Here is a 23,275-nt window from a genome sequence, read left to right as displayed (position 1 = left end):
CCTCATTGTTTTTTTCGCTTCAGCTACTTCCAGAGCCACACACCATTTGACCGTTGGTACCCATCACTTGTTTCCTGCGCCCCCACGACTTCACCCACCACTTTAACTTGATGGCTCCCTGCATCTCAGGTGTCAACCTTTTGGTTCGTGGATCACGAGAGGCAACAACCACTTTGCAGCCACAATTTAGTGCAGCAGTGCTGACGCAGATCATAAGTTGTTTAAACCCAATGTCCCCAGTCTCCCTATCGAAACATTATGCTATCAAAACTGTGCTGGAGGGGAGAATTGAAGACCTTGCCCCCAGCACACCCTCACTTCACAGTTTGGTGTATCAGGCCTGTCTAGCATCCTTTCCCACCATCTGATCCAACTCACCATCTGGTGGTGATCAGCTGACAGCTGAGCTTCTCTCTTTATCCATCATCATTACACAGAAGTTCAATAGAAGAACACCACTCAGGTTCAGATCAGGCCATTCCTTCCAATCACTCTCCTCAAGGTCACACTGTCATTGCCCAAGTGAGTGTTGAAGTCTCCCAGTAGGACAATAGACTGGCCACATGGGCCACCTTCCAGCTCTTCACCCAAAAAATTCTGGGTAGTCTGATGTGCCTTTTGGCACAATCAAGATCAATTTCCTAATTCAAAGGTGAAGGGAAACAAGCCTGTCGTCCACTGGGAGAAACCAAAACATACAGGGACCAGTCTGGGGGATCTAAGAACACACAAATCTAAGTGAGAGATATATGAGCATTTACATGTCAATGCAGAGACTTTTGAGGGCAGTTTCTTTTCAACGTGGGAAACAAGCTCTGAACAGTTTCTCTTGATGCCCACACCATGTGTGTATGATGTCCACCATGTGTCATCATGACAACAGTTTTTGATCCGTTTTCACAGAATGTTATGCATGCTTACATGTAGCAGTGATAATTATTACTATTATTTCAGTACAGATAAATCATAAACATAAACATGTACCATCCACACAGAGATCAATGTGAAACTTCCACTGTGCTTTTTGCAACTCTGTTGTTTGCTGCACGCTGATCTATGCTCTTTTTAACAGACCACTTTTGGCTGAAACCACAAGCAGCATTTCCTGTTTTCTAGGTACCCTGGCTTGAAACCATGATGTTTTTCAGTAGATTAAAATTAAGCCTTAGGCAGAATAGATAATAATCTAGAGTTTGTCACATGCAGGCATTAGAGCCTACTCAGAAGAACAAAAACATTATTCTGCATCTCTATGTTTCCAGTTGGACCTTTTAATGATTGATATTGCTTCTCATCACTGAATTTAGTAAATCCGAATTTACTGTATTTTTCTGTCATTGTTTAAAAGTCTACTGGATTCTCCATTTCTACAAGTGATAAAAACAGAGGTCACAAAATAGTCTGCTCTGGTGTTCAACAGCTTCAACAAAGTTCTTCACATCAACAACTAAAGTTGTTGATTTTGACTAGAGATGTCTAAAACCGATATCATAAAATTGGATATCTGCCAATACTGATATGAATCTGATATAGTGTATTTTATAATAAAAAAAACTCAAGTTTTAAAAAAACAAAACACTAAAGCCATTCTTTTATACCTGTATGCAAAAATTACACTGCACCAAAAATATTTTACAGTTCAGCAATACTGATCTTTTTATTTAAACTTTTAGAAGAACTTTAAATGTAAGTATTTAAAGTAATATTCAAAAAGTAATTTAAAATGCAATTTTATGCAGATTCCAAAAACTCTTTGGTTCTAAAAAATTTGCAATATCAGCAGAAGCGGTTTTTGATAGGGGTGACCTGGGCGGTTGCCCAGGGCTGCATCGCAGTGGGGGCGGCATCAGGGGCATCGGCAAAAAAATGTTGCTCATACTCATGCTGCCCTGACATCACGCCAGCGCATTTTGGGGATGGCACCGATCGGTGTTCTTACGGCCATTTGCTGGGAGTAAGGACTGCAACTTAAGAAAACTCCAGCAATAAGAAAAACGCTGCAAAAGCACACAAAACACAACGGAAATAAGAAAAACGACAACGGAAATAGGAAAAAAGGAAAGACAAATAGGAAAACCAAAAACACAAATTGGAAGAAAAAAGGAAGTGTTTCTGGGTAGACGATAACCCGACGGACCAGTTGCAGGAACCCAAAACAAGGCTGTGTCCCAATCCAGCGACCGCACGCTTCGGAGTGCGCGCAATTCGCGTACTACGTACGGTGCATACTAGGAAGTATGAGAAGTGTGGAAGTGCGAGGCTTGTGAAATGGGAAGGTCTGACCTACGTCGCGCTGCTCAGGTTGCCTAGTAACCATGATACTAACTGCGAAAAACGTTTCAAACAGCATTGTTTGACAGAAATGAAGGAGATTTTTTTTTTGTTTTTTTGTTTTTTGTTTATGTTTTTCTGTGTGGAGTTTGCATGTTCTCCCTGTGTTTGCGTGGGTTCCCTCCGGGTACTCCGGCTTCCTCCCACCGTCCAAAGACATGCAGTTTGAGCGGATAGGTTAATTGGATAATCGAAATTGTCACTAGGTGTGAATGTGCGAGTGAATGTGAGTGCGAATGGTTGTCTGTCCCTGTGTGTTGGCCCTGCGACAGACTGGCGACCTGTCCAGGGTGTACCCCGCCTCTCGCCCTATGACAGCTGGGATAGGCTCCAGCGCCCCCCGCGACCCTGAAAAGGATAAGCGGAAGCGAATGGATGGATGGATGGACTATATTTATTGTCAGATTATTATGATATATTACAGCAGTGAGCTTGAACTGTGTCAAAGATTCAAAGATTCAAGTTGCAGTTATTTATTTTCCTATCACCTTAAATCTTCACTCAAAGACAAGTATCTTTGACAGTGTATATATAGATCTATTATATATAAGAGACAAATATTGTTCGTTTAATATGTTGGCATTACAAAATTTGGCTCAATGCTTACATATATGTGTAGAAAGAAAATGTACAAGCTGTGATTACTGTGTCTGATAGAATGAAGATCAGACTGATATATTAAATATTCCTTTATTGGGTGAGAAAATCAGACCATGTCATAACTGCTTTAAGACATACAGAATAGATATCAGAGCCTTAACCCTTTAAGACCAACCATAGAACCAAGTCCGCCAGAGCATATATTATATTTTTACATGCCGTAGTGCCATTTTTGGGAGCATTTCAAGTTGCTATACATCAATACAACCATTATAGACCAAATTGTAATAATATGTATGCATTAAGTGCATAGTAATTACATAAATTCTGAACACTATAGATCAACTTACCTCAAAATATATAAAGCATATAAACAATTACAGCAATATGATGCAACAAACACAGCAGTACTACTAATCCAAAATACTCAAAGCTATACAAGACACATCTCCTGGATGCACTGGTACGCATCTTCAGTGATATATCCTGGGGTCATCAGGTGTTTCAGGTCTCACAACATCATAAACCCTCACCCTGGCGTCCCAGCCGAGGGTGACCAGGCCCCGACTTGCGTACAAGTCGCTACCCATGGATCAGCCCTCTTAACCCACAGCCAACTTGTGCCTTTCTCTGCCGCTTCGCTCACAGCCTGGACCCTCTTCTTGGCTGCCCCAGCCACACCCAGCCGGCCTAGGACTTTACTGAGAGATCGTTCTGCAGAGCCCATACAACCCACTTCTATGGGCTCATAGAAAGTCTTCCAGCCCCTTCCCTGCACTCCTGTACTAGTTCCTGGTACTTTCCACGTTTCTTTTCATTGGCCTCCTCAATCCACTCTTGAGTTCCAGCATGATCAGCGGTTTTAAGGCCTCAGAAATAATGATCATGTCTGGCCGGAGGGATGTTTTTGCAATTTGCCTTCTTTGGAGCATGATGGTGCTTGTTAGTGCTGGTGTATACACTGCTACAAAACAGCACAAGAGAAGGAGGATTTAGTGTTTGTGTTATTACGAGTGCTAAACAAGAAGAGTTCCAGATGGTACAGTGGACACATGTGTGACTCCTCTGATTAAAGCATCTTTCTTTCAGCTTAACGAGTGAACCGTCAGCTCGTTCAAACACACGTTAAAATCCGTTTGGCTCGACACCAATCGACGGCGCATTTGGAGTACACTTCGGGTTGGGACAGCCGTCGTTGCGTCGCTGTGACGTAATAGGTCTCAAAATGCGTACTCCGCTGGATTGGGACATAGCCCAAGTGTCTCCCAGAGCTCCAGGAGATGATGTCACACAGGTTCGTGGCAGCAATCGGCTGACTGTCGTTGATAACTGTTGCGCCCCAGGTTGTACAAATAGACGAGGAAAAAAGAAAGGCATCCCTCCAAGGTGAATATATCGAAGTCTTTATCTAGTGGACTGTTGTAATATATGTTGGACCTACTTGTTTTTCTGTTGCATGTTGATTAGGTCTCTTACTCGGACTATCATACTTAAGTTAATGTATGTAAAAGATCTTCTTAATCTGTTTAACCCCACTTTATCCTACTTGGTAAAATTATAAACCAAAACATTTCTGCACAATTGGTTCTAAGTTTAGTACAAGCTAGTAGTGGTATCATGTACTTTAGTAGTTTATTGCAGGAATAGAATGATTGACAAAAATGCAGTTTATATCTTAACACCCCTCTTAATAGTCAAAGGAGTTTGCAAAGAAAAGCGTCTGGACTTCTTTGAGTTGCTTGAAGACGTTTCACCTCTCATCCAAGAAGCTTCTTCAGTTCTAAGGTCAAATGGCCGAGAGTCCCAGATTTAAACCCAGTGGGAGTATCCCCCAAGGAGGGACAAAGGACCCCTGGTGGTCCTCTAATCACATGCGCCAAGGTGTGAAAGCGGGTGTGGGACCTAATCAGCCAAGGTTTCGGGTGAGCTCATTGTGAAACCTGGCCCCACCCTATCATGTGATTTCCTGAGGTCAGATGGCCCAGGATGTGAGTGGGCGTTAAGGCGTCTGGGAGGGAACTCAAAACTGGATTATAGATGGCAGACAGTTGGTGTCGTAAACCACCGCCTCTGTTCAAAGATGGTCGCTCACAGTGGACATAGATGGCCTCTTTCACTCCTCTTTCAAACCATCTGTCCTTCTGTCCAATATGTGAACATTGGCATCCTCGAAAGAGTGACCTTTATCCTTAAGATGCAGATGGACTGCTGAGTCTTGTCCTGTGGAGGTGGCTCTTCTATGTTGTGCCATGTGCTTATGAAGTGGCTGTTTGGTCTCTCCAATGTAGAGGTCTGGGCATTCCTCGCTGCACTGTACAGCATACACCACGTTGTTCAGTCTGTGTTTTGGAGTTTTGTCTTCGGGTGAACCAGTTTGTGTCTGAGTGTGTTGCTGGGTCTGAAGTACACTGGGATGTCGTGCTTGGAGAAAACTCTCCTGAGTTTCTCTGATACACCGGCTACATAGGGGATGACAACGTTGTTGCGTCTGTCTTTCTTATCCTCCCTCGCTGGTGTCTGATCTTCTTTTCTGTGCCTCTTTGCTGACTTTATGAACGCCCAGTTAGGATAACCACATGTTTTCAGTGCTTCCTTTACATGTGTGTGTTCCTTCTTTTCCCTTCAGGCTTAGAGGGAACAAGTTCTGCCCGGTGGTGTAGGGTCCTAATTACTCCAAGTTTGTGTTCCAGAGGGTGATGGGAGTCAAAGAGGAGGTACTGGTCCGTGTGTGTGGGCTTCCGGTAAACTTCAATGTTGAGGTTGCCATTCTCTTCAATGTGCACAGCGCAGTCCAGGAAAGGCAAACAGTTATCCTTAGTGTCTTCCCTGGTGAACTTGATGTTTTTATCCACGGCGTTAATGTGCGCAGTGAAGGATTCCACTTCTTGTGTCTTGATTTTGACCCAGGTGTCGTCTACATATCTGTACCAGTGGCTGGGTACTCTCCCTTTAAAAGAGCCAAGAGCCTTTCTTTCCACTTCCTCCATGTAAAGGTTGGCTACAATAGGTGACACAGGGGAGCCCATGGCACAGCCATGTTTTTGTCTGTAGAAGCCTTCGTTGTATTTGAAGTATGTTGTGGTAAGGCAGAGGTCTAACAGTGTGCAAATCTGATCGGGTGTGAAGTTGGTCCTGTCTTCCAAGGAGCTGTCTTCTTGTAGTCGTTTTCTGACAGTCTCCACTGCCTCCGTGGTGGGTATGCAAGTGAAGAGAGAGACTACATCAAAGGACACCATGGTTTCATCTGGATCCAGGGTAAGTTTCTGGACCTTGTCGGTGAAGTCGGTGGAGTTCTTGATGTGGTGTGGGGTGTTCCCCACGAGAGGTGCCAGGATGGTAGCAAGGTGTTTCGCAATGTTATAAGTGGCTGAGTTTATGCTACTGACTATTAAACCTTCAAGTTCACCAGGGAAGACACTAAGGATAACTGTTTGCCTTTCCTGGACTGCGCTGTGCACATTGAAGAGAATGGCAACCTCAACATTGAAGTTTACCGGAAGCCCACACACACGGACCAGTACCTCCTCTTTGACTCCCATCACCCTCTGGAACACAAACTTGGAGTAATTAGGACCCTACACCACCGGGCAGAACTTGTTCCCTCTAAGCCTGAAGGGAAAAAGAAGGAACACACTGAAGCACTGAAAACATGTGGTTATCCTAACTGGGCGTTCATAAAGTCAGCAAAGAGGCACAGAAAAGAAGATCAGACACCAGCGAGGAGGATAAGAAAGACAGACGCAACAACGTTGTCATCCCCTATGTAGCGGTGTATCAGAGAAACTCAGGAGAGTTTTCTCCAAGCACGACATCCCAGTGTACTTCAGACCCAGCAACACACTCAGACACAAACTGGTTCACCCGAAAGACAAAACTCCAAAACACAGACTGAACAACGTGGTGTATGCTGTACAGTGCAGTGAGGAATGCCCGGACCTCTACATTGGAGAGACCAAACAGCCACTTCACAAGCGCATGGCACAACATAGAAGAGCCACCTCCACAGGACAAGACTCAGAAGTCCACCTGCATCTTAAGGATAAAGGTCACTCTTTTCGAGGATGCCAATGTTCACATATTGGACAGAGAGGACAGATGGTTTGAAAGAGGAGTGAAAGAGGCCATCTATGTCCACTGTGAGCGACCATCTTTGAACAGAGGCGGTGGTTTACGACACCAACTGTCTGCCATCTATAATCCAGTTTTGAGTTCCCTCCCAGACGCCTTAACGCCCACTCACATCCTGGGCCATCTGACCTCAGGAAATCACATGATAGGGTGGGGCCAGGTTTCACAATGAGCTCACCCGAAACCCTGGCTGATTAGGTCCCACACCCGCTTTCACACCTTGGCGCATGTGATTAGAGGACCACCAGGGGTCCTTTGTCCCTCCTTGGGGATACTCCCACTGGGTTTAAATCTGGGACTCTCGGCCATTTGACCTTAGAACTGAAGAAGCTTCTCGGATGAGAGGTGGCGTCTTCAAGCAACTCAAAGAAGTCCAGACGCTTTTCTTTGCAAACTCCTTTGACTACGATGACCTGGATGACTGAGAACCTTCACAGACATACCCCTCTTAATATACTTATTTTGTGTTTTTAATAGAGATGGCACGATACCACATTTTTATGTCCGATACCGATTCCAAAATCTTACATTTGGATATTTGCAGATACCGAAATGAATCCGATATAGCTTTTTTGTAATCAATAAAACTGTTTTTTAAATAAATATCTTGCTGCATTTTCTATAAGTTCATACTCAAGTTTTAAAAACAAGACACTAAAGCTATTCTGTTATACTTGTATGCAAAAAATACACTGCACCCCAAATATTTTATAGTTCTGCAACACTGATCAATCTAATGAACTTAAACCTGCACCATCCTTCCTATTCTGGTATTTTAAAGAGTACTTAGCAGAAATATTAAACAACCTGACTAATAGGTTTGCCAACTCCCAGCAAAAATCTCTCAGAACCACCCCCCACCTCATGATGCTTAATCGACCTAATCAACTTTAATTTAATCCACGTGTAAAACAAATGCACAGAAATAATCAATTATGTTTTTAAAATAATTAATAGACTCATCACACTCTGATGTGGAGAATAGATGACTTCAAATGTTCTGTTAGCAAGATGTCAGAGAGCAATGAAGTGAAAACAGAATAACTAAATGAACATATAATGATAAAAACAGCTGGTTACAGTGTGAGAAACACACTCTTCACAGCTTCTGTGACAACTATATGCTGATATTTTTCTAAAGGAGAGTTTTCATCAGTTCTCACAGTGTGGTGTTTTCCCCAGTACTGGTAGATCATATAAAAATGTGCAGTCCACACAGAGAACAAGTGCAGTGCTACAGGGGCACACCTGACACTTTTTATCCCTTCAACTAAGGAAATACTTTATATTTATATTTGACAATGTCAGCATGTAGTTGTCAAGAGAACAACACTGTGCTGTTATTGTCTGCATTTCTTGTTGCCTCTTTGCTAAAACAAGTCATTTACTGAACAAAACATTTTTCTCTTCATCCACAGGCTGCATTTCCTCTTTTCTGGGAGCTCAGACAGAAATCATGAGTCATTTTCAGCTGATTAATAAATATCATATTGCAGAAAGATTGAAACAACATTTGTATACACATATAAGCATCACAGGTCACTCAGAGGAACAAAGAAGTGTGGTGTGATATTATTTTGAAGAAAATGTTGCATTTTTAAAAGCACCACAGTTATTTGACACACATCAAACTGTCCACAGCATCAGGAGGAGATCATGGAGGAAACCCACACAGATGCAAACTCCACACAGAATCACCTCCACCTGTGATTCAAGCCCCATAACTTAGTAAAAAGGCTGCTGAGCATAACGTCAGAGCAGTTGTTACTTCCCATTATGTTGACAGCTTTAGTTCATTTTGGAGGGTTGTAAGCTGTTTTAAATGACAGCGAGTGTCTTTAAATGAATGCTCTCTTTCTGTGGATTCATGCACAACACTGACCAGCTGTAACATGTACTCTCAGTCTGACACACAACAACAACACACTTTATTTATGTCACACTTTTATTAACAAAGTTACAAAGTGCTTCACAGAAAGACTTTTATAATATATTACAAATCAAAGAAATAGTTAAAAACAGAAAAACAGATCTACAGAACATTAAAGTCCATTAAAATTCTTTTCTAATGGGAGAGAAACAAGTGAAACACACTGAGCGATTCTTTCAGAAGGAAATATAAACTCAGACTATCAGGATCATTACTTTGAATTCAAACTCTTCTCATTTTCACTCAAAGTCACTTTGAGCTTTTGAGAAACTTAAAAGAGAAAAACAGCTAAAGAGCTGCTGTTAAGATTTTAGAGCTGTGGCTGAATTTGGATTGACATCATTGTAGTCAGAGCTCTCCTCTGGGTCACCACGTTGCCCTGCTGAGGTGATCAAATGAAAGCATTTCAAAACAAACTCCCTCTGTTTTGTCCACAAATGCATTTATTATCAGTGAGAATAATTACCATTGTATATTTTGCATTTCAAATCTCACATTTTGTGCACTCACTTGTCTTGTTAATGACTTTGAGCTGAATCACAGATGTGACATTGGTGTAATCACCTTCTGCTGGACCTGAAATAATAATCTGATTGACTTTAATGTTAAACACAGTTATTGTATAATCATCCAGCTTCCACAAGCTCTATATTAATGAAAGTGTAAACTTTACCATTTTCAGTGTTTTCACATCTTCTGACTGTCTCATAGACACAACGATCACCTGCAGGTCAGAGAAAATCAGTCACCTCATGTCTGTGATACTAATTTGTTTCCACTTTATTAGTGAACTTTGTGTTTAAAATATAGGAAAAGAAAAAAGTTCTCACCTTTGGAACATCTGAACAACAAGAATGGAAGGAAAACAAACACGAATCCGAGAATTAATCTAAAGATCATCAGAAGAGAAAATGAAGAGCTCTCAGGTGTGGACACAGTAACTGTAAATAAGAACATTTCATTTTTAATAAATGATTTAGCTTAAAAAAAATAAGCTGAACTAAATTCACAAAGTACTTAAATAAAAGAAAATAATAAAACAGCATTGTTGAACATTATTGATGAAAAAAATAAATCCTTAAACAAAAGTACACATTTGCAGCAGACAAAGTACGTGAATAATTCATCTACAATAAATCACATCAAATGTTTTGATCCTGCTCACCTTTAACTGACATCCAGCTCTGTGCTGACTCTCTTCCTGAGTACTGACACTTGTAGAAACCTTCATCAGACTTTGACACTGCAGAGATCTTCAGCTCCCCTCGGGTATCATTTTGAATAAGTTTGTCATTGTGATAGAAAAACACATTGGAAAGTATTTTTTGTGTTCTCAAACTGCAGCTCAGACTAACAGAAGCTCCCTCAGTCACAGGATGAACAGGACTCACCAGGATAGGACCATTACCATCATCTGTGACACAATCACACACAATTGTTTCAGTCACATCAGCTGGTGCACACTTTTAGAAAAGCTGACAAACAATAATAAGAACAGATTGTACAAATGCTTTTCATCATGAAGATCTGATCTTGTGTATTTAAAAACTGCTGTATGTGTTTTATTTTTACCACATAATGACTTCACATACAGCAAAACTGGGACAAATGTTCATGTGATGTTTGAATCATTCAAATCCAAGAAGTAAATGTATAATAACATACTCTGTACAGTGATGTTGACTGCACTGCTGAACTCTCCTGATCCAGACTCACACCAGTACACTGCAGTATCTGACTTTGATGTGTTGATGTTACATGTGGATCCAGTCATTCTCCTACAGTCAGAGTACAGTCGGCCGTCCTCAGAGAACTTCCTCACTCTCCACTCAGTGAAGTTTCCCTCACAGGTCAGTGAGACAGAGTCAGAGGTGAAGTGTTGCACTCTGTCAGGACTCACTGTGAGAGACGCTGCTGAATGAACATCTGGAAACAACATGCAGTGAAGAGACAAAGCTCACAGATGTTAGCATTCAAAATATCACAGTGAAAATATACGTTTGACTTTTGTGTGGTTCACAGGAGTCCTGCTAGTTATGCAGCCAGATTTACAGACTTTCAAATCATCAACATGAAGATTAAATTCCTCAAACTGACCTGCAGACCAGACAAACTCTGGTTGACTGTGATCAGTGTGATACTCTGGGTCTCCTCTTCCAGCTCTGCACACATATCCTGCTGTGTGTGTCTGTCCATGAATGATGTAGGAGTCCTGTGCAGTCCCACTGCCATCAGGTAGCAGCTCATAACTGGAGGATTTCTCTGATAGATCAGGAACAGCTTTATACCAGTAGAAGCTCCATCCTGCAGACGGATGTTCAACCTCACAGTTCAGAGTTACTGAGGCTCCAGGACTCAGCCATGATGGAGACACAGTGAGGACAGGACGGGGTTTATCTGTTCAACAAAGATTTTCTCTCAATGTTTCGTCTCTTAACTCTGAATTCAATGTCACTAAAATGTTGACTCACAAATATTTATGATGAACTTTAAGAGTGAGACTATCTAAACATGTCAAATATCTCAACATGTACTAATAAAACACATTTTACAAACTGTTTCTATTTCCAGGTTAAATGAACTATGACTCTACTTACTGTCAGAAACTGTCAGTGTGACTGAATCACTCCACTCTGTTGTTTTATGCTGTGAACTTTTCATTCTGCCCTTACAGCGATAGTTTCCACTGTTGGATGATGAAGCAGATCTAATCCTGTATTCATTTTGATTTGGAGCTTTTATCCTGCTGTTTGTTTCCCACTCATAATCCCACTCAGTGTCTCCTCCATGGATCTCACATCTGACAGTGATCGTCTCTCCTCTGTATATCTCAGACCAGTTTGGATACAGAGTCACAACAGGCCTGTTTGAGGCTGTTACTGTTCAAGAAAGTACAATAAAAACACATGAATGTCAAAAATGTTAATGCCTTTTGTTCTTCATCTTCCTCCTTAATCAGGAATTTATCTGACTTCATGTTAAACTCACCAGTTTTCCCAATCCTGACTGACTGGCTGTCCTCTGTGTAGTAAACTGGGTTTCCTCTTCCTCCTCTGCACCTGTAGAGTCCTTCCTGTGAGACACTGATTTGTCCATTTGAGTGGAAAACTGCATCTTGTGTGGTCAGGGCTTCAGAGGATTTCTCATCTCTGTACCAGTAGTATTTCCATCCAGATGATGATGATGGGTTCACAGAGCAGGTCAGGGTCACACTGCCCCCTACTGGAACAGCTGTGTTATCAGCTCTCAGTTTGGCCTTTGGTTTATCTGCAGTTCAGTTTAGAAAAAGAACAAAAGTCAATGACTGAATCAAACCAGTTGAAATAACTTGGTGGAAATATGTAAATAATAAATATCACATAACTTTAATGGTGAAGCTACAACAAACTGTACAACTATCACACAAATACAACACTAATCTTTCATATTTAATTTGCTGCATTTCTAAGTTAAAAACACACATGAGGAACAATCAGTGGATTTAATGTTTCTTAGTGGATGTGGTGGAGCAGCTGAGACAGATTCAGCATTTGTTCTGCATTTCATCTTTCATGTATTAGAGCTGCACAGCAGAGAAGTTACTCTCATATGTTTTGTTCTCTTCACTGTGAATAAAAAGCTGCTGTTCAGGTTTTTGTTGTTGGAATAAAAACTAAACATTTTACTGACCAACATGAAAGACAGTTATAAAGCTGTAAGAACGAAGAAGTGCTTTTTCCTTATTTAGATACTCTGGATGAAAGATCTTACATGATACAGTCAGTGTGATGATATCACTCCACTCTGAGAAGAAATAGTCCCTTCTGCCCCGGCAGCTGTATCCTCCACTGTCAGACTCAGTAGCTCTGATGATTCTGTGTTCATTGGATGTTGGAGGTGTGTTTAACTTGGCTGCTCTCCATTCATACGTCCACTGAGCTCCTTCACCTCCTGAATCTCACATCTGACAGTGACTGTCTCACCGCTGTATATCTGAGTCCAGGATGGCTGCAGGGTCACAGTGGGCTTACTGGGAACTGTTCACAGGAAAATATCCAGTTAGAGACAAATAGAAACATAAAAATTCTGCTGTTTAAAACATGAGAGTAACGTGAGTGAAAAAAAAAAAATCAACCTCCAACAGGCTACAGGGTTAAACCACACCTCAGTAAGTCTGACCACAGATAACTGTTTTTGATCACGGCCACATCCCACTTTGCAAAATAGCTACAAACAGCACAAAGAGTCAAAACCAGGCCAGAGGCAGGACTGCTTCATCAGGATGCACTGAGATATTTTCAAACACCCTGACCTGTAGCTGGTTTTTGATAGCATACTGTGCTACATGAAGAACTGTATAGCACAGCTGCACAGTAGCACAGAGGAAAGAGCTCCACAGGGTTATACAGGTCACCCAGAGGATAGTCGGCCATCCTTTGCCCTCACTTGAAGAACTGCACAGCTCCCGCAGTCTCAGGAACATGAAGAAAATCCTTCAGGATCCATCTCACCCAGGTCATGCACTGTTTGAACGTCTACCTTCAGGCAGACATTTCAGAGCCATAAAGACAAGAACTAACAAACTAAGGAACAGCTTTTATCCCTCAGCCATCACCATGCTGAACGCTGAACAATCAGATCCAACACAACTCTCATATACAGTGTTTACATAGTTACAGCACAGTCTCATGTTTACACCTGCAGGTACGGCTGGTATTTACATCAACACTGTAACACAGAAACAATTGTTTTGTTGTTTGTTATTAAAACAAAAATCTGAAACTTTTCACTGCAAGATCTCATTTTCTTTGGAATTTGAACTTTTGTAGCTAAAACACATTTTTAAAGGTGTGAATCGTTTTGTTGATGTTTTTGGAGACATTCTCTGTAAGGGTGAGTCCTTAATCTCACCATTTTGGACTTAAATCAAAAACAAAGTTGAATAAATGTTTGTATTTTCCCACCTCTCCAAGTAATCTTAATGAGCAGAAAACTTATTTAAGGGTTAATAAACTCACAGCTATTAGATAAAGTTGTTAGCACACATTACATAATGACCTCTTAGTCTGGTAGAAATAAAATAATTAAACTCACGAGTTTCTGTAACTGTGACGTCACTGCTGTCCTCTGTGTAGTAAACTGGATCTCCTCTCCCTCCTCTGCAGTGGTACAGACCTCCTTGTGAGACACTAATAACTCTGTTTGCTTCATTTCCTCTCATGAGCTGAGCTTTAGAAGAGACTGAATCACGTCTGAACCAGTCAAACTTCCAGCCAGCAGAGCCCTCCACAGAGCAGCTCAGTGTCACACTGCCCCCTGCTGGTATGACTGAACTGTGTGCTGTCAGTGTGGCTCTGGGTTTACTTGCTGTTGAAGAAACAAAAAGTAAAACATTAAATCATTACCAAGAATACTCTTGTCACAGTAGTCCAGTCATGGGAGTAGAGAACTGGATCACAGTAGTCCCAGTCCTGGGAACTGTTAGTCTGCTTGCTTATTAATCCTGTTTATCGGTTCTTGCACTCTCGCTACGATCAGCTGATTTCAGTTTGTATCAAAGGAGGAAAATGATGGTGCAGAAATTACTTTTATTGCACAAAGGATGAGAGTGATGGTAAAGTGGAGACTGCTGCAGGACAGAAACAACTGCATTAACGTGATCAACTGTTAACACAACTTCAGCTCTTCAAAGTACCTGCACAGACAGTACGCTAACACTAAGCTAGCCAATAACCCAGAGTGATGAACTTCAACAGGTAACAAACTGATGAGCAGTCAGGCTGCAGCTCCGTTTCTACCTGTTCATGTTTCTACAGTAGAATCACCATGACAACCGATTTAAAGGCTCTTTGTGCTGGTTTTGCGTGAGAACTTTTTTACTTTACTATTTTTGAGTAATGATCCCAACAAAGACGGGAAATACCTCCAACATGCACAAACATTTGACCTCACAGCCTCTAATTAATCTGCATGAATGTCTTTGATATTCTGCTTAAAGATGGTGGCGACTCTCAAAGTGGAGCCAATGAGAATCAATAAATTCTTATCAATTCCCATCCCTACCTTCATGTGACACATTAGACTGTTTAACAAACTACAGATTTCACTGATTTATCATTCTCTTATCAAACTCTCATCTCTGTACATTCCTCTTTACATTGCTGATATTTTAAGAGCCTCCATGGTGTCTCTACTTTCTGTTTGCACAGTGAGAAAAACTGTTGTCCTGAGCTGCCTGCAGACAGCTGGATCATTGTTGGAGTTTTCCTGTTAAGACAGATGTAAACATGAAAACATTAAATGTCAGCATGAATCATGGTCCAACTCACATGAAACTGTCAGTCTGAAGGCATCACTCCATCCTGTTAAGAGATAGTCACTGCTACCCCGACATCTGTAGTCTCCACTGTGGGACACTGAAACTCTGCTGATCCTGTATTCACTGGATGTTGGAGGGCTGTTTGTGTTGGGTGCTGTCCATTCATATTTCCACACCTTTCCTTCACCTCCCTGAATCTCACATCTGAGAGTGATTGTCTCACCAGTGAATATCTGAGACCAGCTGTGCTGCAGCTTCACAGCAGCCAAAACTGTTCAACAAACAAATAGACACAAATATTAAACTGAAAAAATCATAAATCATATTTATAAATTGTTTCTTCAGTTTAATCATAATTTTTTCGTCTTATTTCACAACCAAATTTCACCCTCACCTTGTTTCTGAATTGCAACTGGAGCACTGTCCTCTGTGGAGAAAACTGGATCTCCTCTCCCTCCTCTGCAGTAATAGATGCCTCCTTCTGAAATACTGATAGTGTGCTCTGATGTTCCAGCTCCTATTTTCTGAGCTCCAGAAAACTGTGAATCACGTCTGAACCAGTCAAACTTCCAGCCAGCAGAGCCCTCCACAGAGCAGCTCAGTGTCACACTGCCCCCTGCTGGTATGATTGAACTGTGTGCTGTCAGTGTGGCTCTGGGTTTACTTGCTGTTGTAGTTACAGGAAAAAGTTCATCAGATTGTCACTTGCTTCAGGAAGAACTTTGTTATAGAAATGATCAAACTTTACACATTCACTCAGTCATTTAGCTTCTAGCACCAAACAAAAAATATTTGCCTGCATGTGACACATTAGGCCAGGGGTCAGCAACCTGCGGCCCTTTAGTCCTTATAGTGCGGCTCCGCGTGGTTTGGGAAAATAAATTAGAAGTATTTAGCTGAAGTGTAATTTATTTATGTTAGTTCTTTTTCAACTTGTAGTTCTAAATTGTTAGATTATTGTGATATTGAAATATAAAAATTATATTCTATTATTTTTTCATCGCTCAAAATAAGCGTCATATCTGCCGAAACGCCGTGCATTGATCGAGACTTTCAACCCCAGGTAGGCCAATTATGGACCTTCGGATCCACATTATGTCAGCAGCTGTTCTCCACCGTGAACTATGTTAAAAACAAGCACAGCTCACGCCTCACAGATGACAGCTTACAGTCCTGCGTAAAGGTGAAAGTGACTTCGTACAGCCCCGATTTGCAGACGCTATGCGCAGAGGTTCAGGAGCAGATGTCCCATTGTTAAGATATCACGGCAGACCCGACGATGTTTGCATGAACGCGCTTTTCAGCATCTCTTTATTGACCACTTTTCACACACGGTTGCTGTACGCATACAGCTGGCTGTAGCTTTTCAGCTCACAGCCCGACACATATCAACACAACAGCATAGATAGCAGACGTTAAGGTGGCGAGGCGTGATTGCGGTTGCCGCTCAGGTGCGTCCGCCTCCCATGCAGCGGCGCTGCAGACCACGCCCCGCCACACACATTAACCAGGTAAAATACATATTTAGGCAGAATTTTGCAAATATCTATTTTTTTTTAGCAGCATAGTGCTTTTTTCCAATTATTTTTTAAAAGTCAGGTCAAGGCTCCAAAAGCCCAAAGGAGATATAAGGGTGGCGGCTCACAGCAGTTTCTGTTTGCTACATGGATCATTTTAGTTCAGCTGGGTGTCTTTGCTTTTGTTATATTTCTTTAAGAGTTCAAAATGTATTAATTACATAAATAAAATGTAATTTTCTCTGTAGCACTTCATGGATTTCATAAGCAACACACCTTAGTTGTTCACACAAAGCATAAAGGTAAAAAACAATATATACAGTGTTATCTTCATTTTAGATGTCAAAATGTATTTGCGGCTCCCAGTGTTTTCGTTTGCGTGGAAACTGGGTCCAAGTGGCTCTTTGGATGTGAAAGGTTGCTGACCGCTGCATTAGACTGAGTGTCTTCATACAAAACTACACTACAGTTTCCCTATTCAAAGACGAATGCTGCACAAACAAACTACTTTTAGATGTTTTGTGTGCTCTCTGCATTTTTCTCTAATAACAGTCAAAAGTGACACTAAACTGAATGGTGTCTGTTATTGTTAGAGCACCGTGACCATCAGTCATCACTGACATGGTTCAAGTTTAGGTAGTTTTCTATAATCCTATAATTTCATTTCCAATGATGTAAACAACTGATCTACATAGAAAAACTAAAAAAAAATCAGAGAGGCTGACAGACTCCAATAAAGCCTCCAATAAAATGAGACCACATGGGAGTCTGTTGAGTTTTATTCAACTAAAAAAAAAGATGGAGTCCAAATGTCAGTTTTGGAGGATCTCGTTTAGCGCTGCCTCTTGTCTAACATCTGATTGATTAGCGTGCACAGTAAGTCAGGACAGATCGATATTAGAAAATCGCTGCTATGAACTGGTGGTACTGTGGACGTGGGGCAGCCAGGTATCCCAGAATGCATTTCAATTCACAAGCAGCAATGTTAGTGCTCTAAACTGTAAGTAAAGTTTTAAAATACCTTGTTTTTCTGTCTCCAAGTACGGTGTTTTTTGGACTGTAAGGCGCACTGAAAATCCTTTAATTTTCTCAAAAATCAACAGTGCACCTTATAATCCGGTGCGCTTTATTTATGAATTGTAGTTGTGCTTACTGACCTCGAACCGATTTTATGTGGTACGTGGTGCTCAAAAATCAGTCAAAAAACATTTTAGTACAACTTTGGTAAGCTACAAAGCCGCACCGCTTGATGGATTGTCGGAGCATCACGGCTACAGCAGTCAGAATCCTCAGTAATCTGGATTAAAACTCAGCTTCAGGTCCCAAAGTCAAAAGAACACATGTGGCATCACTGAGAGTTAAAAATTGTCTAAATTCTTTCATCCTTAATAAAATGATCAGTGTTGCTGCTTTGCTTGCTGTTGCTGGCCAGCTAGTGTTGCTAATTGTTAGCGGACGGAATGTTCTGAGCTCACGATGCTACAAAGCACGACTCCAGTCACACAGTTTAACATGCTGTTCATGGACACTGAAGACTGCAGCCTGTCCACAAATGGTTAAATGATCAGTTTTGTAATATAAACACAAACTGTCTGTTATCATGTTTGAAAGTTTACTAGAATAAAAAAATTAATTAACATCTGATTTGTGATTTTATTTAATAAGCAGATGACTAATTGTCCCAATTAAAGGTTAGTTTAATGAAATAAGTAACGTTAAATAATCTGGATGAAAGATCTTACATGATACAGTCAGTGTGATGATATCACTCCACTCTGAGAAGAAATAGTCCCTTCTGCCCCGGCAGCTGTATCCTCCACTGTCAGACTCAGTAGCTCTGATGATTCTGTGTTCATTGGATGTTGGAGGTGTGTTTAACTTGGCTGCTCTCCATTCATACGTCCACTGAGCTCCTTCACCTCCCTGAATCTCACATCTGACAGTGACTGTCTCACCGCTGTATATCTGAGTCCAGGATGGCTGCAGGGTCACAGTGGGCTTACTGGGAACTGTTCACAGAAAAATATCCAGTTAGAGACAAATAGAAACATAAAGTCATTTTGAAGCCTGATTTTCTTTTTGCTGTTGTTCAGAGGAGAAAGATTTACTGCATCCTGGTGACATTCTGACTGTAAATGAAGCTGGATTGAAAAATCAGTGTTTACATTATTTAATGTGTGGTACACGTGTGTGGTGGCCCACCGGTGTATCTGACTCACACAGCCTGTTCTCCACACACTCCACATTTATAAAGTGCTCTACAAATCCTAACATTACAGCTAACAGCTGCATTTTCCCTTTGAAGAACCACTGACTGCTACAGAGACAGGGAGTGAAGGTGGACAGTATATCCTTGTTTTTATGGCAACAAATTTACCTTGAAAGTGGTACAACTGTGTATAATATGATTCACAATCATTAAGTAATATTTACAAATGTGTGCAGTGATTTGTGTGCAACTTTTCAGGTCTCCAGTTCACACAAACTATTTTACAAATCTTTAAAATTCATCCATCCATAATTCAGAGACGACAATACAAATACTTAATAAAATAATAATAAGATGTCTTAATAATAAGAAGAGCTTTTTTTTTTTTTTTACCTTTTAAGAACTTTTTAACAAAAACATTAAAGTGGAGAAAAACAGCACAGGTCTGTGCAGGCCTACTTTAAATAAAGCATCATTTTGCAGGTGTGTTTGAGTTCACAATAAGTAAATAAAATGTAGCTGTGGTCCAATAATTGTAAAATAAGAAGAATAATCATGAAAACTATTTGTACATAATTATGTCTTCAGTCCATTTCAATGAGCGATGATCTTCTGTTTGTTTTTTTTTCATGCAGCCACGGGCAGCCCTGAGTATAAAATACAATTACATCAGCTCAGGGTCGAAAACATAACAAAACATAACTCTCACTCGCTGCTTCGCACACACCGCAGAGAGAGGCGCTCCCTGTCTTCACCACAACATTCAACCTGTGGCACGGAATACATTACCCATCAGGCCACCTTCTTAAAGCAAGGTTGGACTTTTATTTTTCATTTTTTCACCCAAAGTTTGCGGGAGCCACAGCTGAGGGGCGGAAGAGCCGCGGGTTACCGACCCTGATCTGACCTGATGTTAGCTGAGCTGTTAGCTTGGTGATGACCTCGGATGGCAACATGTTCAGGATTAACCTTTATTTTTGTTTGTTTGTTTGTTTGTTTGTTTTTAGGGCTCTATGGCTTCATACATGTAGTCTTTCATGTCCACTTAAAGTCAGTTTAATGTGAAGAAGCATTTAGAAAGAGAGAGGGCCAAAAATATTTAATAAAACACAATTTAAAGACTAACAGCAGCTAATGTTCCCTGGGCTCTCTGTCCTGGTCGTTGTGTCCCTGGGCAAGACTCTTCACCTACCGCCTACTGGTGATGGCCAGAGGGGCCGATGGCGCGATATGGCAGCCTCGCTTCTGTCAGTCTGCCCCAGGGCAGCTGTGGCTACGACTGTAGCCTCCACCAGTGTGTGAATGTGAGAGTGAATGAATAGTGGAATTGTAAAGCGCTTTGGGTGCCTTGAAAAGCGCTATATAAATGCAATCTATTATTATTATGAAACACATGACAAACTTAAATAACAGAAAGTTTAAAACTCACAAGTCTCCTGAACTGTGACGTCACTGCTGTCCTCTGTGTAGTAAACTGGATCTCCTCTCCCTCCTCTGCAGTGGTACAGACCTCCTTGTGAGACACTAATAACTCTGTTTGCTTCATTTCCTCTCATGAGCTGAGCTTTAGAAGAGACTGAATCACGTCTGAACCAGTCAAACTTCCAGCCAGCAGAGCCCTCCACAGAGCAGCTCAGTGTCACACTGCCCCCTGCTGGTATGACTGAACTGTGTGCCGTCAGTGTGGCTCTGGGTTTACTTGCTGTTGTAGTTACAGGAAAAACAAACATCAGCTTCGGAAACAAACTTTGTTATATAACAATTATATCAATTTGTATTTTTTTTTAAATCCAGTACATGCTTAATAGGTCACAACCCTGGATGATGGGTTAAGAAGATAGATGGAGTTCAATAATAGATCTCAGGTTTCTCAGGTAGGTCGGTCCCTGATCTCAGTGTGATCATCACACTTGTTGCAAACAGGCATCAACAGCACAGGAAAAAAAAGTGACTTCAAAGCAAATTAGATGAGAATCAACAACTGGCAGCAGCACATGAGGACAGCACAGGTATCTCAGCTAACTGTTAGCCAGCTAGAGAGCCAGGAGCTAACGCTGGATGTATATAACATGATGAAAACTTTATCAGAGTGAATCAAGAATCAGGTGAGACTGTTTTTATACTCTGCCACCAAACTGTACTCCTAAATGCAGAGACAGGTGAGCTATACACTGTTAACTGATCTGAGGCCAACTGTAAAACTGGGACATCTGCGCTTCCACTGTTTACCTGTGTTTGTTTGTTTGTTTTGTTTTTAAATCAAGTGAGTGAAAAACAGCTGATTTAAAGACAGAAACTGTTAAGAAGAATGAATGTCAACACATATTTACCCTCAAAGTCATAATACAATATAAAGAACTTAAAATGACAGCTTTCACTAAAATCTTCTAGCATTTATGTTGTTTCAATAATTTTATACTTTTATTTCCTACAAATGAGACATTTTCATAAAATAAGTCTGAATGAGTCTGATTTTCTTTTGTAAACTGACTTTGTGGCAAACAAGCAAATCAATGATTTTATTAGGAATATATTAAAAAACTAGATTGTAAAAGCCATTTTTTCCTTTCTTGTATTCAACCCAGTCATGTGTCTGTGTTTATATTAATTGTAACAAACAGCAGTATTTGATGAGATCATAAGAATGATTTTTATTCCTTTTTCCAATAAAAATTGTACATTTGTTGTTTGTTGTTGAGGGAGTTTGAAGAATACTATATCTTTTCATCCTGTATCTTTATATCATTATTGTCCTGAGGTGATGGAGCAGCAGGTCAGCATTGGCGTCTCTATACCAGCTGAAAGTTGATGACACAAAGTGGTGACAAACTGTCTACAATGAGGCTACTATCAGCTGCAGCTCTTTGTCTGACTAACAATGGAACATGCTTTGTAGACCATTGAATTCATCCTGTGCTGACCATTATGACATTTGTCAAATGGAGATCACACAACAAACATGACTTACTTGATCCTGACAATGTGAAGGCTTCACTCCACTCTGTTGAAGAATATGAGTCATCTCTGCGTCGGCTCTTACACATGTAGTCTCCACTGCTGGACTCAGAAACTCTGAATGTCACATCATTATTGTGTGTCCACTGTGTGGGTGTGCTGGGTCCTCTCCATTCATACTCCCACTCAGTGGTTTCACCTCCTTCCTGCACCTCACATGTCAGAGTGATCGTCTCACCTCTGAATATCTGAGGCCAGTTGGGTTGTTGTTTTACAACAACTTTATTGGAAACTGTTTACACATATTAACAGTTGAGATACAAATAGAAACATGAAATCAACACAGAAAACTTAACATTGTATGTTTGATAATCATGAGTGAATGTATATTTCAAACTAAATTACTGAACTCACAGGTTATCTCAATGGTGACATCATAACTGTCATAAGTATAGGAAACTGGGTTTCCTCTTGTTCCTCTGCAGCTGTAGATTCCTCCTTGAGATACTCTGATATCTCTGTTTTGTTGATCTCTGATTTGAACTCCAGAGGTTCTTTGGGTTCGTCTGAACCACTCATATTTCCATCCATCAGAGCTCTGCACAGAGCAGGTCAGTGTCACACTGCCCCCTACTGGTATGATTGTTGTTCCTGCTGTCAGTGTGGCCCTGGGTTTATCTGCTGTTATGAAAAACAAGGAAACAAAATGTACACCTGATCCATTATAAAGATATAAACAGGTTTTAACTTCATTCAAATTCCAACAAATTAAAATCTACAAATTTCCTCATTTTAATAATTTTTTTCTCTGTAGTTTAAAATGCTTCACATTTTTTCTGATTTCTGTCTCAACATGGTGACAGAGCTGCAGTAATTCAGGTTGTAGATCTGTAAATAAACACAGTGTAAATGTTTGTCTAATCTCTTCTGCTTGTTGCTTTTCCTCAGTCGTGGTTTCTTAGCAGCTGTTTGACCATAAAGGCCTGATTCACACAGTCTCCTCTGAACAGTTGATGTAGAGACGTGTCTGCTACTGGAACTCTGTGTGACATTTATCTGGGCTCTAATCTGAGGTGCTGTTAACTTGTGATTTCTGAGGCTGGTGACTCGGATGAATTTATCCTCAGCAGCAGAGGTGACTCTTGGTCTTCCTTTCCTGGGGCGGTCCTCATGTGAGCCAGTTTCATTGTAGCATTTGATGTTTTTTGCAACTGCACTTGTGACACATTCAAACTTTTAGCAGTTTGCTGGACTGACTGATCTTCAGCTCTTAAAGTAATGATGGACGGTTGTTTCTCTTTACTTAA

General features: G+C 40.9%; 1 protein-coding gene across 1 annotated transcript in view; it reads right to left on the bottom strand.

Annotated features, from left to right (window-relative positions):
- Positions 1-22,402, bottom strand: part of LOC116333639 (leukocyte immunoglobulin-like receptor subfamily A member 3) — a 37,638-nt gene extending 15,236 nt beyond the window's left edge. Inside the window, exons 1-6 of the mRNA XM_039609864.1 lie at positions 22,383-22,402; positions 21,982-22,260; positions 20,443-20,715; positions 18,547-18,813; positions 15,682-15,954; positions 15,298-15,558 (exon numbers count right to left, since the gene is read on the bottom strand). Coding sequence (XP_039465798.1) covers positions 15,298-15,558; positions 15,682-15,954; positions 18,547-18,813; positions 20,443-20,715; positions 21,982-22,057 — 1,150 coding nt within the window. The 5' untranslated portion in view covers positions 22,058-22,260; positions 22,383-22,402. The remainder of the gene's footprint in view (positions 1-15,297; positions 15,559-15,681; positions 15,955-18,546; positions 18,814-20,442; positions 20,716-21,981; positions 22,261-22,382) is intronic.
- Positions 22,403-23,275: the final 873 nt, after the last annotated feature.

This window comes from Oreochromis aureus, linkage group 3 (assembly GCF_013358895.1).
Source record: "Oreochromis aureus strain Israel breed Guangdong linkage group 3, ZZ_aureus, whole genome shotgun sequence".
Taxonomy (NCBI): Eukaryota; Metazoa; Chordata; class Actinopteri; order Cichliformes; family Cichlidae; genus Oreochromis; species Oreochromis aureus.
The sequence above is the reverse complement of the archived record's forward strand: the minus strand, read 5'-3'. Positions and strand labels throughout refer to the sequence as shown.